At 41.8% G+C, this 23196-nt stretch overlaps 1 protein-coding gene across 3 annotated transcripts in view; it reads left to right on the top strand.

The window, feature by feature from the left end:
- WDR49 (WD repeat domain 49) overlaps positions 1 to 23196 on the top strand; it is a 115573-nt gene that overhangs the window by 5325 nt on the left and 87052 nt on the right. For 2 of the 3 annotated variants that reach the window (XM_066600708.1, XM_066600698.1), the window contains exons 3-6: positions 1298 to 1738; positions 4426 to 4602; positions 5604 to 5778; positions 10996 to 11163. In XM_066600708.1, coding sequence (XP_066456805.1) covers positions 1298 to 1738; positions 4426 to 4602; positions 5604 to 5778; positions 10996 to 11163 — 961 coding nt within the window. The remainder of the gene's footprint in view (positions 1 to 1297; positions 1739 to 4425; positions 4603 to 5603; positions 5779 to 10995; positions 11164 to 23196) is intronic. The other variant, XM_066600714.1, reaches the window with a different exon arrangement.

Here is a 23196-nt window from a genome sequence, read left to right as displayed (position 1 = left end):
CAAAAAGCAAGGCTATGAGCAAAGACAGGTCCAGAAGCACCCACTTGAACAAACCATACTGACAGGAAAACACGGCTAGACTACAAAGCAACTAGAAGTATGGAATGTTAGATTTAAATGCACATAGCTACACTATCACCAGCCCCAACCCTGCAGAAGCCAGGAATATCAAAGAGAGTCTAGCTAGTGAGGAACCTTTCCCCAAACAATGCTGGGTTGAGCAATCTGCTCGGCTGAACCACTAACTGCATAGCAACTGCGCCAATAAAAAAAAATAGAAAACAGGAGATGATGATGTAGCAGTAGAATTTCTGCTGAGCACAGCAGTACCCCTAAAGGGTGTCACTAAAAAATACAATGTGTCTTGCAAAAGACAAGCCCTCATATGGCCCTTGGAAGGCAGTGATGAAGAAAGAAAACTTTACATTATATAGGCCAAATCTGGCTGCTGCCGTAGGCAATTAACTGTACACAGCAACATCTACCTACTTTGTACTGTAGCCCCCCCACCCCCAGTGATCAAATGGTTGAAGTGAAGAAGTCCTGATGCCAAAATCCCTTGTGTTTCACCAAGAGAAGCTGTAGACATTGCCACTGTTTGTAGCAGCTCTTTACTCTGGATGAAAACGGGGGGGGGGGGGGGGGGGGGGGCTCTATGCCACCGAGACACTCTAATTAGACTTATGGCTATGTGAGGGACAGTACTAGAGTAGGAGCTCTGTACAAAAAAAATAGCGCCCTATAAAAAGTTACACTTATATTTGACTTTATCACCCACCGACAAGTTTGTACTGAGCTGAGGATTTGAGACGATTATGACTCCACACCAACCATCCCTAACCCTGCTGACCGCGTGAATTGAAATAGCTGATTGATTGATCAAATTAACTGTCAGAGAACCCATTATTCAGCAACTCTGAAATTATTTTAGACATTATATAACTTTTTAAATCTAGTATATATTGAAAAGTGCAGAAAATGATTATTCGTCTCGCAAGAGATAAGTAGATGAGCGAATAGATTTGCTAACTTTGCATTTCCTACACTGATGAACAGTTCTTTAGCCATTTCTAAAGGTGGCAGAATTAATGTTCAGATTTTGACATTAAATTGGCCAACTTTGAGAATCTAAAGTTGGTGATAGAGTTTGTCGACCTCTAGTAATGGCTACAGAAATGTCAAACACAGAGTTATGATGTTATCACATTTTCCTAATATAACACAGCATTGTAATGCCACTAATCCACTTGCTTTTGTCCTCTTTTGAAAATGCTGTCATATGTATGTCCTCTTCTAGTCCCCAGAGCTAAATCCACCAGAATGTATGAGCAAGGAGGAATTCATGGAGAGAACATATGCAGCCATGAGGCATGGTGCGAAAGAAGAATACGGGGATTTATTTGATAAGATAGATGTGAGTCGTGAAGGTTTCATTGATTGGGACAAATTAACATCCTTCATGCTGCTTGAGCTTTACGAGAAAGATGAACGAGTGAAATCATCAGTAATTCCCCAGTGGAAGGATATTCGCAGCCTTCCATTAATTCACAAGGAAAACATCCAAAAAGTAGTTTATTTGAAAGGTTCTTGCCGCTACGTAACTTTGAGCAAAGATGGATTACTGGGAGTCTGGGGAGAGAATTTAAAACTACAAAGAAGCCTGCGGATCTGCACAGATACCGTCAAGCTGAAAGATTTATGGGCAACCAGCTTGGTGTTTCTGGCCAATGTAAACAAGGTAAATATGGATGTAAATATAAGTAATGCATATATCAATAAGGCGAGGGCGGAGGGTTACATTGTGGCTTTATTCATTTTATCTGTCACGCAGGCTCTGCACAATGTGAAGTGTATGCCCTGTGTTGGCATGACTTTGGGATGGGAACAGGATCAAGAAATGTCATTGCCAGCCTATGTAGAAAAAGCTTAAACGGGCAAAGTCACTAAGTACTGAAAAGCATAAAATCCAATGTAAAAAGACAGCACATGCAGTTTGTATTGGTTGTGGAAGGCATATAAAAGAAGTTACCAAGGCACAACTAGTGACCTGTCTGCAAGGTTCATTTGTCCTATCACTGAATTGTGCAAGAACTGGAAACTGCACTTCTGTACCAAATGCCACCGCAGCATCAAGTCACATAAATCAGCCAACTCGCCTTGCCTGTTTCCCACCATCAAAATGTATCACCTATTCACAGGATGGCTGATAAATGTTAGATTATTGGGCGCACCAAGATCACTAGAATTGGGGTTCTGAAGTTGAGGAAAAGTTTGTATGGAGCAGCGGTTGAGCATGTGTGCTGCCGCCCCATACAACTTTATCAAAGTAAGGCCGCCTGCACACGAGCGTTCCGGATTCCGCTAGCGGATTTTCACGCGCGTATGGTACCTAAATGTGCTTGCGGATAGGTGCGGATGCGTGAAAAATCACGTGCGGATATACGCGGATGTGTTGTGGAAAAAAACGCGCAGAAAAACCAGCAGACACCCCTTATTGTAAACCCAACCCCTAGAGAACTGCCCATTCCTTGGAAAACAGCTTAAAAACCAACACCCAGACTCCGTTTTGTCCCTCTTGCTTGTGCGAGCACCGTTAAATTATTCTGGCAACATGCTTTCACCCAGTGAGCAGATGTCTTTGTGGGCATGGTTGATCCATGTAACTTTTTTCGGGCGCTTCTCCAGCGTGACTTTATTTCAGTCACTGCAAAAAAATTCACAAGAGGAATTCATTACTACAGATTTTGCATTCTTAGATCCTGCATTGGCAAGAAATACTACCTATCTCCCTCTACAAATTTGCCTGTGAAGCTCTGTGCTGTGTGTTGGGACGCCTCCTACCATGCCTACTTCCTGTAGTCATAGCATCCAGTGACTCCATCCGCAGCTGCACTGCGGATGTACTGCGTGAAAAAACGCACCCATTCACTTGTATTGGAGGCTTCACGCGCAGAATCCGACCCAAATTAGAACAGGTCGCAGATTTTTTCACGCGCGTGAAAAAACGCGATACAAATCCGTCCGTCTGGGGACAACTGCGGATCCTCATAGGAGTATATTGGCTGCGGTCTGGGGCAGATAATGTGCCTAAAATAACGCGCTGGAAATTCCGTTCGTGTGCAGGCACCCTTAGGGGCACAATACACAAATCAACTATGGTCCAAATAATCACTCTATGTAAATGATGGTCGTTCCATGTAAACATGGCCCCCAACACGGGGATAAGTGATAATTCATTCACTAGGTTGTGCCGTTCTCGTGAACACTAGGCGTCCTAGTGGTCTGACCACTAGTAGTCATGCATTTAGCGTCTATGAAAAGGTGATAAATGATTTTGGTAGGATGACCCCTTTAATACTAAATATGTCTCAGCTGCACCCAGCATATTTGACTGTCACTGTAGAGTTAACATATAATGCTGCTTCCTGCTATACACAATAAACAGGTATTTCCCAAATGCCATGGTAAATTTGTCTTTTTAACAATATCACCAAACTTTGGGTGCTGCAGTGAAGGAGTTTGACCTTACAGTCATTTCAACAGCAAGAAGTTAAATACTCTTTTATTAAAAAAGGTCAAAAGTATTACAGAGGTGAAAGCATTATTGACTAACCAGAAAAAAATTACATTTATAAGTTTTCGAGGCTACTAGGCCAGTTGAAGGGATCTAGTAGCTTTGCAAGCTTGCATATATAATTTTTTTGGTTAGCCAATAAAGGTTTCACGTCTATAATGCTTTTGGCTTTTTTATACAAGATTATTTTAACATCATAGGTTTTTCAGGCTAACACAGTATCACACTATTTTTGTTCAACAACTGTTGCAAACTATTGATGGCCTATCCTCATCAATAGTAAATAGACTAGGGTCTGATGCCTAGGACCACAACTGATCAGCTGTTCTCTGGGTCGATGTGCTTGTTAACTGAGCTCATTTCTGCAGGAAGCAGACAGCTGCGTTCTTACTGTAGGGGCCTGGATTGGTATTGCAGGCCACAATCACATTAAAATGAATGGCCTGTAATACAAAGTCTGGCCTCTGCAGTGAGAACGGAGCTGTCTGCTTCCTGCTGAAATCAACTAGGCGCACAAGCACAGTGGTCCAGAGAACTGCTGATTGTCAGGGCAGCCAGGCGACAGACCACTACAGATCTACTATTGATGACCTCTTTGGAGGATTAGCCATCAATAGTTTATAACTGGACAACCCCCTTAATTTTATAGCTATGTGAAGGGAAGTAAAAGATTTGGAGATCTGTGTAAAAAACGGAGGATAGATTAGATAGAAAGATAGATAAGGTTTTTGAATATCACACAAATAAAACTCCTTCAAATGAAAGTGAAGCACAAAATAACTAATTATATAAACCATTTATTTCCATAGTTTTGTGCCCCAGTTCCATTCTCAGTGTTTTCCACTCCACAGATCGCAGTTGCTTTCACCAGTAAGGAAATATGTTTCTATGATCTCAGTTCGAAGCAAGACCTGTTTTGCCAATATAAATTGCAAGTATTACCTGCCACACCAGTATGCATGGATTACTGGCACAACCCAGATGATGGCAACGATGCAATTCTTACATTTGGTGATGTCAATGGGAAGGTAGAACAAGCAATAATGTTAATTTGTCAGCTTCATGTTGTCTACGTCTCACTTGGACTACATGTGTGGTCATGTGCTTCTTATTTCTATAGGTCCATGTGCGGTCATGTGCTTCTTATTTCTATAGGTCAATGTGTGGTCATGTGCTTCTTATTTCTATAGGTCCATGTGTGGTCATGTGCTTCTTATTTCTATAGGTCCATGTGCGGTCATGTGCTTCTTATTTCTATAGGTCAATGTGTGGTCATGTGCTTCTTATTTCTATAGGTCCATGTGTGGTCATGTGCTTCTTATTTCTATAGGTCCATGTGTGGTCATGTGCTTCTTATTTCTATAGGTCAATGTGTGGTCATGCGCTTCTTATTTCTATAGGTCCATGTGTGGTCATGTGCTTCTTATTTCTATAGGTCAATGTGTGGTCATGTGCTTCCTATTTCTATAGGTCCATGTGTGGTCATGTGCTTCTTATTTCTATAGGTCCATGTGTAGTCATGTGCTTCCTATTTTTATAGGTCCATGTGTGGTCATGTGCTTCTTATTTCTATAGGTCAATGTGTGGTCATGTGCTTCTTTTTTCTATAGGTCCATATGTGGTCATGTGCTTCTTATTTCTATAGGTCAATGTGTGGTCATGTGCTTCTTATTTCTATAGGTTCATGTGTGGTCATGTGCTTCTTATTTCTATAGGTTCATGTGTGGTCATGTGCTTCTTATTTCTATAGGTCCATGTGTGGTCATGTGCTTCTTATTTCTATAGGTCCATGTGTGGTCATGTGCGTCTTATTTCTATAGTTCAATGTGTGGTCATGTGCTTCTTATTTCTATAGGTTCATGTGTTGTCATGTGCTTCTTATTTCTATAGGTTCATGTGTGGTCATGTGCTGCTTATTTCTATAGGTCCTTGTGTGGTCATGTGCTTCTTATTTCTATAGTCCATGTGTGGTCATGTGCTCCTTATTTCTATAGGTCCATGTCTGGTCATGTGCTTCCTATTTCTATAGGTCCAGGCTATCTATTTCACAGCAGCTATCATATCCTTGTTTGAGCGTCCGGTTAATTCCACGGAGGATCAACAGACCACTCTGTACATTCCTTGGAAAGAAGTGGTTGGTGGATTCCACAAATGTTGCTCTACTGCAAAACATGAACTTCATGACAACAACTGGGTGCGACAAGGTGATGTGCTCACTGAGGTGCATTGGCACTTCTAGAAGTGAATTAATTTGTAAAACAATGTTCACATTGCTTCTCTTTAAAAATGAAGAGATGGTCTCATTAGCCCTTAACACAATCATACTTGCTGTTTTTCCCTTCATGCAGCCAATAAATTGAATGAGGCTATTGCTTCTTGTTGCACATAACCTTACCTAGCAATATGACATGATCTGCATTGGCAATGTATGATACTGGTAATACATGTGTATGGTCCACCATTATTTGTGGGTCTTCTGATGCTATGTAGTCTTGCTTGCATCATATTAAGGATCATTTCCACCCAAGAAGGCATCTACATAGAAGCCATTGAATTGTCTTCTTCCAGACCACACATGTCAAACATAAGGCCCACAGCCGAATCCATCCTGTCCCTTCATTTTTTGTGGCCCACGAGCGGAGTCAGTGTTTGAGGGGAAAACTGGGCAATTTCCCAAAGCCCCATCCCCACAGGGGCCCCCTCTTTTTTAGCACCGCCACTGCTATTCAGCTGTGACACTGCCCATTCTGGAAGGAGAAGGATCAGGCAGTGCCACCGGTGAAAAGCAAGAGTCGGCTGAGGAGGTGAGTGACAGACTCACTATGACTGTGATGGGGTCTCCCTCCTCCAGGTCCATGCTGAAAAGTCTTTACTTGACTATGTCTCCACTCAGCTGTGAGCCTTGGCCAAGACATGACAGCCATCTGGACACAGATATAGAGATTCAGGCATATAGAAGGCTGATCATGCCACATCAGAAGCCCTGGAAGAGACTCATGATCATGAAGAACCCCGCATCAGTGGTGCCAGTGGGAATTGGAGATCAGCTTGTATTCATGGTGGCTATGTACTCTGACTCCCATCCGCTATGCTACAAGTAAAAGTATGGTGGAGGTTGCAGCTCGTGATACCAGTCTGCAGCAGGCCAGAGTGAGGGGCAGCTTGGGGGTTTCACTCCCACCCGGTCATGCTTATGGATGATGTTGGCTGTTGTCCCTGTCCCTGGAGGGCGATGTAGTGTAGCTTAGTGCAAGTGTTAGGAGGCTTCAGGAGGCAAGGGTAACGGTGAAACAGTAGAACCTATATTTATTAGGAGATAACTGCAAAAACAAGGCAACGTCCAAAACACAGTCCAAATTTTCCTTCACATCCAGATTTCAAAGGGTTGGATGAAATAAACAGCTTCTTTCCTTTCTTGATTCTTTCCTGTCTCTTCTTATGCTACAGCTCTCCTTACATGCTGCACTTACCTGCTAATTAAACTAAGCTTCTCTTACTACTCACTAGTGAACTTTCCAGAATTGGGTGTGTATACTTATGGACCCTGGGTCCTCCCATGAGCACAGGGGGCTGGACAGAGGTCTAGTGTACCCTCATGGTCTGGGCTTTTTGGTCTTCTAGTTACCAACTACATTTTAGCAGTTTTCTTAAAGGGAAGCATTGCCACATTACAAACCTAATACACTTTTGTAGTGACAAGTCTGGGTCTCTAGTCTGACAGGGGGCCGAAGGAGCGCAGCACGGCTGTCTGCAGCCTGTTTGTCATCATTATCACCTGCAGGTATGTGCAGCAGACCCAACTGCATGCACATGAACTATTTTTCCACCAGATTTTTGAACTGATTTTTCCACATGGGCTGTATTTTGTAGGAATAGTCCAAGTAAAAAAATTGCAGCATGTCAGATGAGAATAATACATGTAAATGTGTGGTTTCCCACACATCAGACATCATACAGATGGGGCTACAGGTACCTGCGTCATTGCTGCGTGACGGCATGGGAAATACAATACAAAGCCCCTGTTCTAGACCATTTGTGAGATGATGTAACAGTTTCTAGAGCCCACAATGACACAATTTCAGTGCCAATCAGAAAACCTCTCCATTGCAGAGTTATGTATATTACAGAGCAATGTAGAACAGTCAGTAGATGTGGAAAGCTGCATGAAAATGCTATGGTCAGTTCCGTACATAGGAGAGGGGGCCCTATAGAAAACATCAAAATGAGTCCCTTATTAAGGAACTGGACTTTGGCAGCCAGGACGGACGGATCTGGTGGTTGTTTTCCCCTCCATGACCATTAAGCTAATTTCCAACCTCCTTGTTTTCGAACAATTCACTTTCTCTTAAGAGGGGAGTTCTGCATTGGTTTCAGCCACCCAGTAGAAAGCGTGGGAGTAAACATCATTGGGCCCCGTAGTGGCCGCATGGTCTCTCTCCATGGTACGTATGTCCTTGGTTATGAGCAATGTAATGCTTCTCACCAAACTTAGCAGGGCTAAGCTTGAAATGGCTGACTAGATTATATACATAATGTATTAAAAGACTTCACAGACGAAGCCAGCACAGGGACGTGAATACATTCAGTAATGCCAGGCCATAAGTTCAGAACATGCAATATGAATTTTGCATTAGGTGAAAGGGCAGTGAAAGGCTTTAGTCCGCAGTCTGTTACAATATGCTTTATTGTACAGTAAAACTTGCTGCGTATTACTTCAAACTTTATTCCATTTCTAATGAAACTATGCCCACCTTCCTGCTAATAAATATACAGATAAGTACTTTGCAGAGTGACATACCAGTGGTTTCATTTACATTGATAGTAAGATATAGTGACGATCAAATGTTACCCTATTACACAGATTTAAGAGGATATTTTTCTAATATTGTAGATGACTAACTAGAAAAGGAGACCCATACACAAGGCCGTGTGCACGGAGAATGTAACAAAGCACAGCGACTGCCCTCATGGTGCCTCCCGGTAGAACCATATAGTGACTTCTGTAATACTGTATTTGATTTAAACATGGCACAACTTTTTTTGTGTTTGCTTTATATGGAATGCAACTAAAAACCCTCTGGGCTGGGCGGTGACACGACTTCCCGCAATACTTCCACTGTGCTCACAGGGAAAGCATCGCAGGACGGACGGCTTCCATTGACTGAAATGGAAGCCATCTGCGTGATTTTCCGCGATAAATAGAACATGCTGCGATTCTCCCCCACGAGCGGAAAATCGCAGCTGATTTCCACTCATGGGCAGGGGACAATCTGTTAACATAGGATGTCTATGGACGGCTATTGCTGTGGGATTCGCGGCGGGTGTCTGGCCGCGAATCCCGCAGCGATTATCCTACCGTGGCATTGGTGCTTACTGAGGTATGGGAAGGCCCCAGTATTACAGTAGTGTGCATGAGCATTGATGTAAAAAGCCAACTATGAGTATTTGGTTGTATAAAGAATCTAAGATCAGTTTAGTGTCTCTTCAATACTTTTTCACTTATTATTTCTGCTGTTGTTTACTTTGTCTAACAAAACATGTGCTGGAAACTGTCAACCAGCAGGTTAGCTACTGCTAATGGTAATTATTGTGACTGCCTATAGCCCCATTTGCACACAATGATTATTGTTTGAATGAATGAATGACTGAACGAATGAACAACTTTTTTGCAAAGAATTTCTGAGCAATTAAATATACAGATAATTTTGTGAAATCCTCTCCAGTTCCAAAATAAACACTCTATTTGTTGTTTGCTTATGTGGGCTTGTGCTTATGTGAGGAAAACTCTGGACTGCAGGGTTTTAATTAGTGTGAAGATAGATAAGCCATTGTCTATAGCCATGAGTAAACAATCACCCCTCCACTCAAGTTGTTCAGTCTTTCAAAGTCTTAACGAATGCTATTTAAATTAAGTGTAAAGCAAACGAACAAACAACCTATTTTATGCAGGCTGAAACTCAGCAAAAAACGATAAATGAGCGCACAGTGCACTATGGCTTCGTATTTACACGTAACGATTATCACACAAATTTGTTTGTTTGATTGAATTTTGAGCGACAGTCATTACATGTAAATGGGCCCTATGTTTGCTATTATTATGGCTTGTGTACTGTAATAAGCAGGAGTAATTACTGTGCTAATGAGAAAATTTGATGCACAGCCATATTCCAGAATGGTGCTGTTAGAGGGGCTATCCAACTTTGTAACAGCTGCCACTTGTGTAAAACCAAAAAAGAATCCGTCCTCACCTCTTGTTTCCCACCACAATCCAGCACGGAAGCCAATCTATGTTGACAAGTGAAAATTATGTAATCACTGCAGCCCATCCGTGGCCACAGTGGTCATGTGCTGAATTAGTGGTGGGAGCCATGAGACCAAGATTATAGCACATGACCACTGCAGTCACTAACTGGCTGCTGCAGGAACCAACAGTACAAAATGCCACTGCGGCCTGCTGACCGGCTGGGTACCGCTGGATCAGGAGTAGGGGTCCTTTTATTGCTTTACCCAAATGGAAGCTGTTTATACTATTTAATTTTTATGCAAAGTCTGATAACCCCTTTAACTACTCCAAGTGCTAAGCAGAGACTAATAAAAGATCGATCAACATCAGCTTGCAGATGATTCTCATGTAGCAATCAATGTTTTTCGACACCAACCCAATGAAGAGATATAAAACAGATGCTGGACTTTACTTGTGATAACTACAGAGCCGATGCTAATCCGGGTGTGAAGCGTCCACCGGGTGATGCATGGAGTACATACTGCAGTTGGTTGGATAAGGCGGTCTACCGATGCACTGAACTTTTCAAGAAGCAATAGGCAATTTAATAAAAATAAGATTGAAAGCTTAAATATCTCCAGCCATTTTAATGTTCCAGTATTTTACTCCTCGTGGTGAACAATATCACATCACATTTAGCTGCAGGAAGGTTACTAGATATCTGTTAAGGATAGGCTTTGGTTTTGCTTGAATTGCCTCAAGTAACATTATTCTCCTTCGCCTCTGACAATACCTCTCTGTTATCATTGCAGAAATATTGTAATCTAATTGCTCCGAGAGCTCTACCTCAAATCTCCTGTCTCTGTTGACCTAAAACCTCCTGATTGATATTCCTCTTTCCAGTACATTTAGGAGAGGCATGTTCCGTGGATTATGGTATAATAAAGTCACAGAACGGGACAGATAGTTTTAAGAAATGTTTTGGTTCAATAGGAAAGGTTTGATTAAAAATATGACAGCTCCTTAATTGACCTTAATGTAACTGTAGTACTTTTTCAACATTTTCCAATCCGTCATGGTAATAAAGATCATTTTTGGATTTGCTTGACATTTTTCGTTAGTGCGACGCTCTGCCTGATGTAACTTCAAATAACATCTTGCGCTAAACTAATGAGGATATTTCTGTATTCGCCCTCAGTTACTTACAGCTCTCATTTAGAGGCATTTCTGTCGTGTACTACAAGTGACAATAACACAGTGATTCTGGCCTGGAGAGAAAAAGGCAAAACCCATCTGAGGACAACCTCTCTGAACATTGCTAAAGGAATTAATGGCTTTGATTATGATTCGGGACTAAATATAATTGGTATGTATCAGCTCTGAAGACAGAATATGGCAGCAGTTCTTCATTTTTATGGCGGGATTATGGGATAAAATGTAGGAAATTGTTTTGTATTGTACATTTTCCATTCTACAGAACATTCTCATTGCAATTGTTTGATGCTTTCAGAAGAGCCCAGGGTCCATCCTGGACCATGAGTTTCTTTAAGGAGGTGACTTTTAGAAAAAAAAGGTTTTTAGTGTGCATTAATTATGTAAAAACTCTTTAAAAACTCTTCTGTGCTGTGATCTGCTCACTTCAAGTTACAGGGCCAAAGTCTGAGCTGCTCAACTGGGAAATCCTGGTGGCAACATGTTAGCATCTGGTTTATGTCAGGTGTTTCGAAGACCTTGTGTAGATCCAACTCACTATCTACATTTATACATATTTTTGTCACCTATGCATACATAGAAGAGAGGAGGCCACATAGCAAACATCAAAATGGGCCTCCTACTAAGGAATTGGATTTTGGCAGCCAGGACAGAAGCGCCTTCTAGTTGTTTTCCCCTCCACTCCCTTTCCATGACCCTTAAGACAATTCCCAACTCCCTTGTTTTCAAACAATTCAGTTTTTCTTGCGAGGGGAATCCTGTATTGGCTTCAGCCACCCAGTAGAAAAAAAGGTGGGACCAAATATCATTGGGTCCCGTAGAAGCCACATGGTCTGCCTCTATGGTACATTTGTCCTTGGTTATGAGCAATGTAATGCTTTTCACCCATTTCAGCAGGGTTCAGAAAACTTAGAAAAAGCTGACCATATCATATACACAATTATGTAAAAACTCTTTAAAATATCTTCTGTGTTGTGAGCTGATCACTTCAAGTTACAGGGCCAAAGCCTGAACTACTCAACTGAGAAGTCCTGGTGGCAAAATGTTAGCATCTGGTCAATGTCAGATGTTTTGAAGACCTTTTGTGGATCCAAATCACTATCTACATTTATACATATATGTGTCACCAAGGTCTTTGATAATGATGTAAATAGTGATTTGAATCCATATAATGTGTCAATGCCAATATTGTAATCAGAACAGAACATGTTATCTACATATCTCATCTTCTTGCGGATTCTTCTAGACTGTGCAAAAGGAGAGATGTCCTGGACACCAGGCACAGCAGACAAGATTATCAGCAGGCAGGAATCTGTTTGGCTTTAAGGCAACATGCTAGCATTGATCACATGATTTTGATTATCTGTTTAATCGCATCTGACCCTTGGTCACTCCATGGATCAATGTTCTCCACGCATTTCTGTCTTTCCCGGCTTCTTTCAATTCCGTGATTGACATGTTCATGGTGGCCTTGATTCTATCTAGCCATCTTGTTCTTTGCATCTTGATCTTCTCTTTCCATTGACCTTGCCAAGCATCAGTACTGTTTCCAGTGAGTTAGCGCACATCAAGTGTCGAAAAAAACAGAGCCGTTGTTTGATGATTTTGCCCTCCATTTATATTTTTGGTTTGATGCGATCTAGCACTACCTTGTTTGTTGTCATGGCAGTCCAAGGTATCTGTAGCATTCTCCTCCAGCACCAGAGTTCAAACGTATCAATTGTCCTTCTGTCTGTTTTCCTGAGCATCCAACTTTTACACCCATACGTTGTTATGGGAAAGACGATTGCATTGACCAGTCTGGTATTTGTTGCAATGCTAATATCCTTGCTTTCCAGATCTTTTCTATTCCTTGCATTGCATTCCTACCAAGTGTAATCAGTCTCTTGATCTCAGGTCCAGATTGCCCGTTGCAATCGATTTTGGTTCCAAGGAAGATGAAATCTTGGACTGTCTCAACTTCTTCGTTGTTAATTTTTATGTTCACTGTACCGCTCCCTACTGTGGTCATGACTTTTGTTTTCTTGCTGTTAAGGTACAGTCCCATGCATTTGCTTTCCTTTTGCACTCGTTGAATAAGGTATTCCAGGTCCCTTTCACTTTCGGCAAGCAGGACGGTGTCATCTGCATATCGGAGGTTGTTGACATTTCTGCCACTGATTTTAACTCTGATTTCTAATTTGTCCAGATTGCATCGCTCATCATCGTTTCTGTGTACAGATTGGAAAGGACTGGTGATAGAATACAGCCTTGCCATATGCCTTTCTCAATTCCAAACCAATCTGTGTTTCCATAAGCTGTCCTGACTGTTGCTTCTTGGTTGTTGTAAAGCAATCTTATAAGCTGTTCTATATGTTCTGGGACGCTCATTTTAGACACTTCCAAAGCTTGTCATGTTCGACACAGTCAAAAAGCTTTGCTGTAGTTGATGAAACACATGTACACATCCTTTTGATACTCTCGAGTCTTCTCTATGATCCAGCGCAGGTTCATGATTTGGTCTCTGGTGCCACGTTCTTTGCGGAAGCCAGCTTGAACGTCTGGCAGTTGTCGTTCAATGGATTGATCACATAGATGAGTGCTAGGAGAGGAACAGACAAATGGCTTCTCAGAGTTACTCTGCAGAGACTGCAACAAGTAGAAGATGAGTATAAGCTACTTTGTTTCCAGCTGCCTTTTACAGGCTAACATTATTTATGGGTGGCAGCATGCTGATATTCCCCTTGTAAAACAATTCTTAACAGCAGGCAAGTATCTCTCAGTCACGCAGCTTCAGCATTGGGCCCATAACTTCAGTAGACCATATCTGGCTTAGAAGATAGGAAAATATATTTGTCAATAGGCTTTGATTAGAAAGAAACATGTCTATATAAAAATATGGACTTTAAATATGGTTGATTTAAAACTTACCACATATGATTGTTTGCCACAAACTGCTGCTAACCAGGTATACTTTTGAAAAACAGTCAGTGGGGAAAATGTATAAAGGCACTTGTGCCAGAATTGTCACTAAAATTTGAAACATTTTGACTTATTGTAAAAGTTACTTAGTGCAATGTCCTTGTAATAGAGCTATACTTTGAACATTAATCCTCAGTCATGTCTGTAAGGCCTGTGAAAATTTTGCATGCGCAATATGCAGAAAATGGAATCCATTGATTTCAATGGGTTCGTTCACAAGCACGCAATTGTGTCATGCAAAGGAAAAAAACTGCAGCATGCTCTATTTTCCTGGAAAAGAACACATCTTGAACTCCCTTAAATTAATTGTCCGTTTCAATGGCTGAGAGCATCGGTGCATGTTTTTTTGCGTACCCGGAATTGGTCATGACTTGCATGCTCAAAACGTACAGTAAAAAGCGCTGTTGTGTATACCAATACGCAATGCCAGATGTGCAAGAGCATGGCACAAAGGCACGCGCATACTCTTGTGTGACACACGCCTTAGTGTTGACAGGCTGATAAAGCATATAAGGGTTGACCACTTTAGGCTACCTATGTAGTGACTCAGAGTAGCGTCCCTCCATCATTTTGTAAGTCTGTTTGTCTTTGAGTGAGTTTGTTTGTCTCCCTGTCCCATCAGTGTATTGTAATTGGTGATTGGGGAGAAGAGGGAGGAGCTTGTCAGTGAAAGAGTAGGAGAAGTATGGTGTGGTAGGAGAAGGAGGTGCGCGCAGGAGAGACGGACTGATGCTCCTGCTCGGGTTAGGCCGTGGTTATGTTTCTACTGCTAGAAGGCTTGTCTCCTCCAGGGGTGAGAGCACAGGAGATGCTGCTTAAGAATTGGGTTAGGAATGCAAGAGCCTCATGCGCCCCAGCTGAACTGCATCTGGAGGGGAAGCGCAGAAACCTGTTACAGTGAGTGTGATTTGAGAGACCGTGTAACACAAGAAAGTGTCCTTCAGATAACAGCGACTGAGGATGTGTATTTTGGGAGAAGCACCTTTCATTGACAAGTGTGTTCACAATGGTAGAGCTCAGAAATCTGTTCCGAAGCCTGTATCTTCATGTTGAGAAAATCAAAGTTGTAACGTTAGTAAACAGAAACTACATGTCCCCGATTTTTAAAAGCACCTTTTTGCCTGTGAATTCATTTATTTATCGCAAGTAACTTATGACTTATCCAGGGACACTGGCGTCACGATAATACTTTAGAAAATTAGAACTGAACTACAGTTATCAAGTCTGCCAAAATCTTTTCTCCCTTGCTAGTGACCGAGCTGGGCTATACTTCAGATTTTGGGAGAAGGAAACAGTAGAGCAAACGTGAACCGTTGCCATCTTGTACCCGTTGTAACCGTTGCCTCGGCTGTAGGCCTGGTTCTCGGTTGCTGCACCTACACACTGGTGAGCGCTCGTGAACATGCGATTTACTTGCAAGACATTTTTCAGTAAAAAATGACTTGCATCGCATCTGTGATATTCCAATCCTCTCACACGAGTTTTACGCATGATAGAGGATCGGAAGTGTTTTCCATTGATATTGGCATCACACTCGTATGCACATCACATGGCATGTGAGAGCCATGCGATGCATTTAATGCCCTATTGAGATCAAGGAACATGAAGAGATTGGACATGCCACAATTTTTTCCCGAACCGCAATGTGGTGTGGGAAAATATTGGTCGTGTATATGACTCCATTGAAAAGAATGAGGTTCACATTCGCACATCTCACAATGCACAAATCTCACGCGACTTTCTCGGCCGTGTGAAACTGGCCTTAGGCTGCATTCACCCATAGTGTTTTTTTGGTGTGGTTTTCAACCACAATTAAAGATCCCATCAAAAAACTGCATTCGGTTTTTCAAAAAGCAGAAGTATTATTAAAAATCGCATTTCTTTAAAAAAAAACAACAAAAAAAACGCAAGCAGATTTTAACAATACATGAGGTTTTTTTTTTAAAAAAAAGCAAGGAAACATATACAACTGATATCCGGCACAACCAAGTAAGGGATAAAAATTATCTTTATTAAATTTACCTAGAAATATAAAACATGATCCGGTACGAACTGTGCAACGCCTTTGCGTTTCAGATCATAAGACCCTTGTTCATAGCCTATTCTATATAGTTCTTCCTGAGATTATGTGAGTCAGGTCATCTCTAGCACTTTCAGTGGTAAGAGCAATCATTTTTCTTCTATTTTAGACATTTTTTAAAAAACATTTTTTAAATGTAGTTTTTAATTGTGTTTTAAAATCGCAATAAAAACCGCCATGTGTGAATGCAGCCCTAGGTTCCCTCTCTTTTAGCAAGAATTGCTTCCAATTGCAGAAGGTAGTTTGGCTTCTGTATCACTTTACAGAATGTGATCAAGTATTACATGGTCACCCATTGACCATCAGAAGCAAACCCCCATGATCAGCTCGTGTAAGCGGGACCTACATCTCTGCACTAAATGAAAGCTGAGCTGACTTCTGAGAGAACACAGGACCCAAGTTTTGACAAAATGATTCCGTCGGCGTGACATCAGTACCGTCTGTACTGCCCTGATAACAGCCCCGGGGTACAACCTCTATCAGAGCCAACTTTGACTGGATTAAAAATTGTCCATGCAGATAGAATGGCAAACAGTTTCTATGAGTTTATGACGTCTCTAAAAATGTTTGGTTCAAAAACAAATTGTTACAACAGTGCGAGAATTCTCAGCCTGTCGCTATGGCAACTATATCTTATTTCAAATACATCATACACTGCGTACTCTAGGCAAAAACCGTGATGTGCCTCCGGTCTAGACGTAACTATTATGATTAGCATGTACAAGGTGTGCTTGACATTTCTAGCCAGCCAGATGCAGCTATATATTTGGGCTATACACGGGACTTAGAGGTATGATTTTACTAAAAGCATTGGAAAAGACAGCTGATAAGATTAATGGCTGCACATACTGTAAAAAGGCACTGACTGCTGAGATGATGGAAAACAAAGCAGCACAACATACATAATAACAGAATTACATTTCCCCGTCCTATAATTACAAAGTCTGCATCTGCACAAAAGAGTTGAGTAAATGCAGGCATCCTGCATGACCCGGCATCCAACTGGCCTTTTGTTAGTAAAGTAAAGAAACCTTTCGAATATCATTAGGGGAATCTATTGTCAGAAAAGGACATATTGTTAAAATCAGCTTTTTTAATGTTAAGTACATTTTTTTTATTTTTTAAATCTGCTGTTTTTTTTTTCCCCCGTCACTAATTATATTTGTTTTCACACAGACACAGAGACTTGACATTTCATCAATCATCTCATTATTATCATGGGTCAGGTTTACAATGAAAAGTAACACTGTATGTCGCAGAGCATGCCCACAACACTCTCCCATAGAAGTCAATGAGTCGTGTTCTGACTGAGATTTATTATGTACAGGTGCCAGCTGTTCACAGCTCAGAGCATCTGCTTGGGCAACATGGCTGCCTTCATAATTAGGTAGGGAAAATAAAATAAAAAATTATATATATACAATCAGAGGATAAAAGCAGATGATAAAAACAGAAAATAGTTCAGTGTATATTTTGAATTAGTACAAAGTCAGGCAATACATTTCCTTAACTTCTTTAATCCCTTCACGGATGCAGACTTTAAATTTATGTAGCAGCTGCCTAGGCTCTATGCAGCAGCAATGTAAATTTATGTCAGTCAGTCCATCATGAATTGTGACCCTCCCCCCCAGCAGGTAAAACACACAAAATAGGCTGTTACTAACAGCCTGTGGTTTGGGGGCAGTCATCGGGATCTGATTGGTTCATATCCCAATGATGTCATCAGAGTGACAGCCACTCAAGTCACTCCTTGTGATGGCCAGGAAAATTTGTTACAGTAACAAAAGTAAGGTAAAGTCCCCTGGTGGAAGCACCGAGTCTTGATGTCACATCGTGACATTTTCTTGGCAGATGGTTTTTGCAGGGTGGTAAAAAGTGGTGTCTGTTTTACTGACCTCAGAATGATGAGTCAAACTTGAGCTGGCTACCATGCAGGGATTGAACTCCCAACCTTTAGGTCAGAAGCAAGAGCTTAGGAACTGCATTTTTGCTGCCTTAGCATTCTGTGCCACACAGGGCTCACATAGTAACAAATGTTCCTAGTATTTCAGTGCTGTGAAAGTCTCTCTCCTCTACTCACCCCCTCCTTCCTGTCAACATGGGATCAGAGAAGAGAAATGCCGAGCCTACTGTGAAACAACACACATTAACTACAAATGAACCCCTTATATTACAATCACCTACACTATTTGGTTAATATAGGTGATTATATAGTGTAAGATTCATTTTTAATGAATTTTTCTAGAAATAAATAATAAGGGTACATTTATACATAGAAGATTGTGGTGCAAATCCATTGTCCCAAAATTAGCAGCATATTTTGCATTGTGAATTTTGCTGTGGATCCACATCAAAATCCATATAAAATTCCACATTACACAATTGTTGCTGGTGTGGATTTTGACACATTTTTTGATGCAGATCCACAGCTGATTTCACCCTTTTAAAATACTAATGACCATCTGTCCGTCCGTGAGTGAGTAAGTTACATGCTCTGCCCGGATCACATGACGGTAACGTCATCATAGGTCCTAAAACATATAACATGAAGAGCCTGACAGCAACAGTGTGCTGACAGGACCTGTGATGATGTCACTGTCATAGGATCAGTCACATGGGCTCTGTGTCTGTGAGTGGGTTACATGCTACACCCCTGATTACATGATGGTGACATCATTACAGGTCCTTCATCGCTGTGCAGATTACGGGCGGACTAGATCCCCTAAATACCCCCGCCGTGTCAGTTGCTATGGAATACCATCGACCACCTGTCTGTTAGTGAGTGACTGTGTCAGTTACATGTGAAGATGCCACTATCATGGGTTCAAAGACCATAATGGTCGAAACATAGACTGTATTTGTGCATCATGGAAGAATAAATGGATTCATGTTATTTGCACCTATCGATGCTGCCAAGTTACTTCTTTTGTCTGGATCAACTATAGGAGCTTTGATTTGGATTCCTTGTTTGGCTGCTGCATCTTTATAGTCCTACCCAGGGTGGTTTTCTGGTGGTGCTGCTTGTATAATCCTTCGGTTTTTCTGCACTATCATTGGGTCAGTCACCGAGGCATTGAGCTTCGCCATTGATCACATGACGGTGACATAATCACAGGTCCTTCACTTTATTAAAAACCTGCAGAGCCGGGCAGCAGCCATGTGTTTATAGCATCTGTGATGATGTCACCGTCATGTGATCAGTCACCTGTGTGGGGGATGTCCAGGGTCGCATGACCAGGGGGGGATTTGTGTGTACAGGACACTGCTGTGCTGGTTGGGATCCCTGTTGTATGGGATGAAAAATGTATGTAGCAGAGCTGTATATGATGTACATGTAGCAGAGCTGTATATATGTGACGTGTGTGTAGTAGAGCTCTGTGTGTGTGACGTGCATGTACCAGAGCTGTGTGGTTGATGTGCATGTAGCAGAGCTGTGTAGCTCATTGTGCCACCAGAAACACTGATGCTATAATTTCCTAATAATTACTAGTCAATTGAATAAAGATCAAAATCCGCACCAATTGTGTAATGCAGAATTTGATGTGAATTTGGGTGTGGATTTTCCACAGCAGAACATTCGCACCAATTCCCCCATGTGGAAACATACCGTTACATTAATTTATAACATAAATTAGTTAGTAAATTAATTTAATCATCAATATCATGTATGTAAATTAAAGATTTTAAATTAAATATAAATGAAATTTTAAAAAATATACCATATATACTCGAGTATAGGCTGAGTTTTTCAGCACATTTTTTTGTGCTGAAAATGCCCCCCTCGGCTTATACTCCAGTGAGGTAAAAAAAAACAAACCGCAATACTCACCTTCCAGCTGGTGTCTGTGTCCCCAGCGCGATGGTCTCCCCAGCGGTGCGGCAAACTACTTGAGACTTCTTCCCACTGTCATCTCCCTGCTCGTCTTTAAATTACCCCGCCGTCAGCGCTGTGTAAGTAAGTGCTGTGATTGGATCGCGTGCCAGCCAATCACAGCCGGCGCTCGATCATTCACAGCCATTCAGTGAATGACATCCCGGCTGTGATTGGCTGATGCTTGATCCAATCACAGCGCTTACTTACACAGCGCTTCAAAGACGAGCAGGGAGATGACAGTGGGGAGAATTCTCAAGCCGCTTGCAGCGCCGCTGAGGAGACCATCGCGCCGGGGACAGAGACGCCGGCTGGGAGATGAGTATTGCTTTTTTTTTACCTAGTATATACTCGAGTACAGCTAGGCTTATACTCGGGTCGGCTAATACTCGAGTATATACGGTACTAAAAAAAAAATTAAACCTTAATGTTAATTTAATGTCTCCAAACTTGCTCAGAAACATGCAAAATTTTTCAAATATGCTTCCAAAATAAACTAAACAGGTGAAAATATATAGCTGATAAAAAGTGAATACATACTGCAGTTTTAAAAAAAGGACAATTTTTAAAAATTTTCCTCAATTTTGCCTTTTTAATAAATATATGCAAATCGTATTGGCCGACTTTTACCACCTAAATACCATTATGACTGAGTTGTATGAACGTTTTTAGAACTTATCAGCATAATACAAACCACTGTCTAGACGTTCTGTAGTCTGCATATGACTGTACCATGACCCCTCAAGTTACATTGGCCTCTGGTTACAATATTTTACATATGTATGGTCTTTTCTGGGCCACTGCAAACCAAATTTAGTATATAGTACCACAGACAGTTCATATCTGCAGCTAGTTTGCTAAGCATGAGCAGTTCACTGGTTACACACTTGTATTACTGATGTCCATGCACTGATTAGATGTCCAGTGGAGAATCTCCGCACTACAGTGCGGTACTACATCTGCTATGACACTAGGTGAGGGTGGTTCCATGTTATTTTTCCGGTACACGGTATGTATCTTACCCTGAAGAAGTTCCTGTCTTCAACATATAAAGTAATTTACAGTTTCCTGAAGCTCGTTATGGCTGTTATGTATAAAGACTTGTGTTATCTGCATAAGCTATCGGATACATTTTCCTAAACTTTTTTATTTTTTATTTTGGGATGACATTACGGGAGTCATTTGGACTAATAGATCCCTTTACAATTCAGCAGAGCAGAAAGAGAAGCAAGATCAAGCATGTGTGACCACCTTGGAACATATACTGAGGTGGACACAGAATAGAATCAATAGGTGGCGCTATTTTAACATTAATCTTGGACTTTTTAAAATGTTAATAATTATGGGCAGGATTTAACTAGAAACAATATTTTTCTTTGGACAATCTCTTTAAAGATATTAGGAAATACTCCCTTTAAGGCCGGTCTCACATGAACAGATTTGAATTGCAGATTCCACGAACTCCATCCGCGCGTGTGATACGTGGTAATATGCAGGCATTGAAATGCATTGACTTTCACCGTTTCACCCACACTTGTTCATAGAAATTGCAGATTCCGCGAACGGAAGAAAATTTGCAGCATGCTCTATTTTACCGTGGATTACACATGTATGAGCTCCATTGAGATCTATAGATGTGTTCGATCCGCAGTGCATATACAATTATATTGCGTATAAACACGTTGCTAGGAGAACAGATACAAATAGAATAAAGAATGCAGGAATTTGGGGACAGACAGTGCAGGACACTCTGGGGAGCAACACACCCATCCAGCCTGCTGTCTGCAACCTCCACTTATTCCTCTGGGCTCTTCCTCCACAAAAATAAGACTTATTTTTAAGTGGTTTGTACTACTTCCCAAATAAGTAGTATAAACCAGCCAAGCTTAGTGAGCAGTATCCCGCGCTGAAGGCTCTCAGAATATTTCACGACCGCACAAGAGAATGTCACCCGGGCAATAGAAGGATATTTCCAGGGGTTTGGGCTGCTTTCTGATGTCATTCCCTGCTAGTGATCATTCTTCTGCATGGACGATACACTGTCCTTAATTGTACATCCGTGCGCAAAACCGCACACATACGATACGCAACCATATGCAATTCGCTTCTGCGATGAAACACAGATCTTCCACTGTCGATATCCGCATGTGGAATCCGACCCGTTCATGTGAGCCTGGCCTAAATACTGAAGTAACCTGATAATGTCCTAGTGCTCCCCTGTAACTGATGGGTACAAAGAACTTGCATAGACACCATGCTCCCCTGGCCTTGCATACTATCATCAGAATGCGCCTTCTTGCACCACAACTCTGGGCTTCTGGTGCACAAGTTATTTGATGCATTTTTGTCTTTATGGGGTGTGGGATATTAGCGCTGTAGAGTGCAGGTCGGCGACAGTCAAAGGCGGAAACCAACGGATAAAGTCCAAATAGCAGGCTTGACCTGCGTTTATTTTATTACCAGCAAAAACAAGAGTCCAGCCTTAGCTTTAGGCAAACAAAATTATAGTCCAACACACAGCTATCACACCGTCCCGGCCTGATCAGGTCACACTTTGCAGGTGCAGCGCACAGCAGGGCTTCTATCTCCAAGCCGGTCACACACGCTGCCAGGGTCCAGCAGCCATCTTAGCTCAGTCTGGTCCTCCCAGACACACACCTCTGCTAGGTGTTGTGGTGAGGGGCGTCTCCCTGTCCACCTCTGGCCTTATCAGCCACACACTCTGGGCTAACAGCCCTGCAGCTCCACTGAGCTGTTTACCTGGCCTTCTCAGCCAGACACTTTCCGCCACTCCTTGGTAGGAACTGGCTTTTTATCTCGTTCCTGCTCCACCCCTGGTTTAACCCTCGCAATAGAAGTCCTGTCTCTGGCCCTCTACGGGCCCTCCTGTGTACAGCACTACTACAGGGACCATTTTCAAGCCCTTTCCTGCCCTAGACTCATTGGCAAACTGTTGAGTAAATCCATGTGATGTGAGTGCTATCGGCCCAGCAAATGTTGTGTTCTCTCCAGCGTTCCAGCTGGCCATACATACTGTATACTAATAGGATGAAGAGCTGCCATTGCTCGGCATCCCGCTTGAGTGCACTCTTGCAGTGTCCATATTCCGCAATTATTTTGACCAAACAGTGTGAAAATATTTACATGAACGTGTTTTGTTTGGAGAGAGATAATTTTCCTATAAATGCTGCCGCTGGGCTTCAATGTTTGAAACCTTTAGCATTCAAAGCTCATTGTGGCTTAGGAGGTAATTACAGGGCTTCATTGTTTTTGGA

Source organism: Eleutherodactylus coqui, chromosome 1 (assembly GCF_035609145.1).
Source record: "Eleutherodactylus coqui strain aEleCoq1 chromosome 1, aEleCoq1.hap1, whole genome shotgun sequence".
In the NCBI taxonomy this organism is placed as follows: domain Eukaryota; kingdom Metazoa; phylum Chordata; class Amphibia; order Anura; family Eleutherodactylidae; genus Eleutherodactylus; species Eleutherodactylus coqui.
Note: the sequence above shows the minus strand (reverse complement) of the source record. Positions and strands in the feature narration are given on the sequence as shown.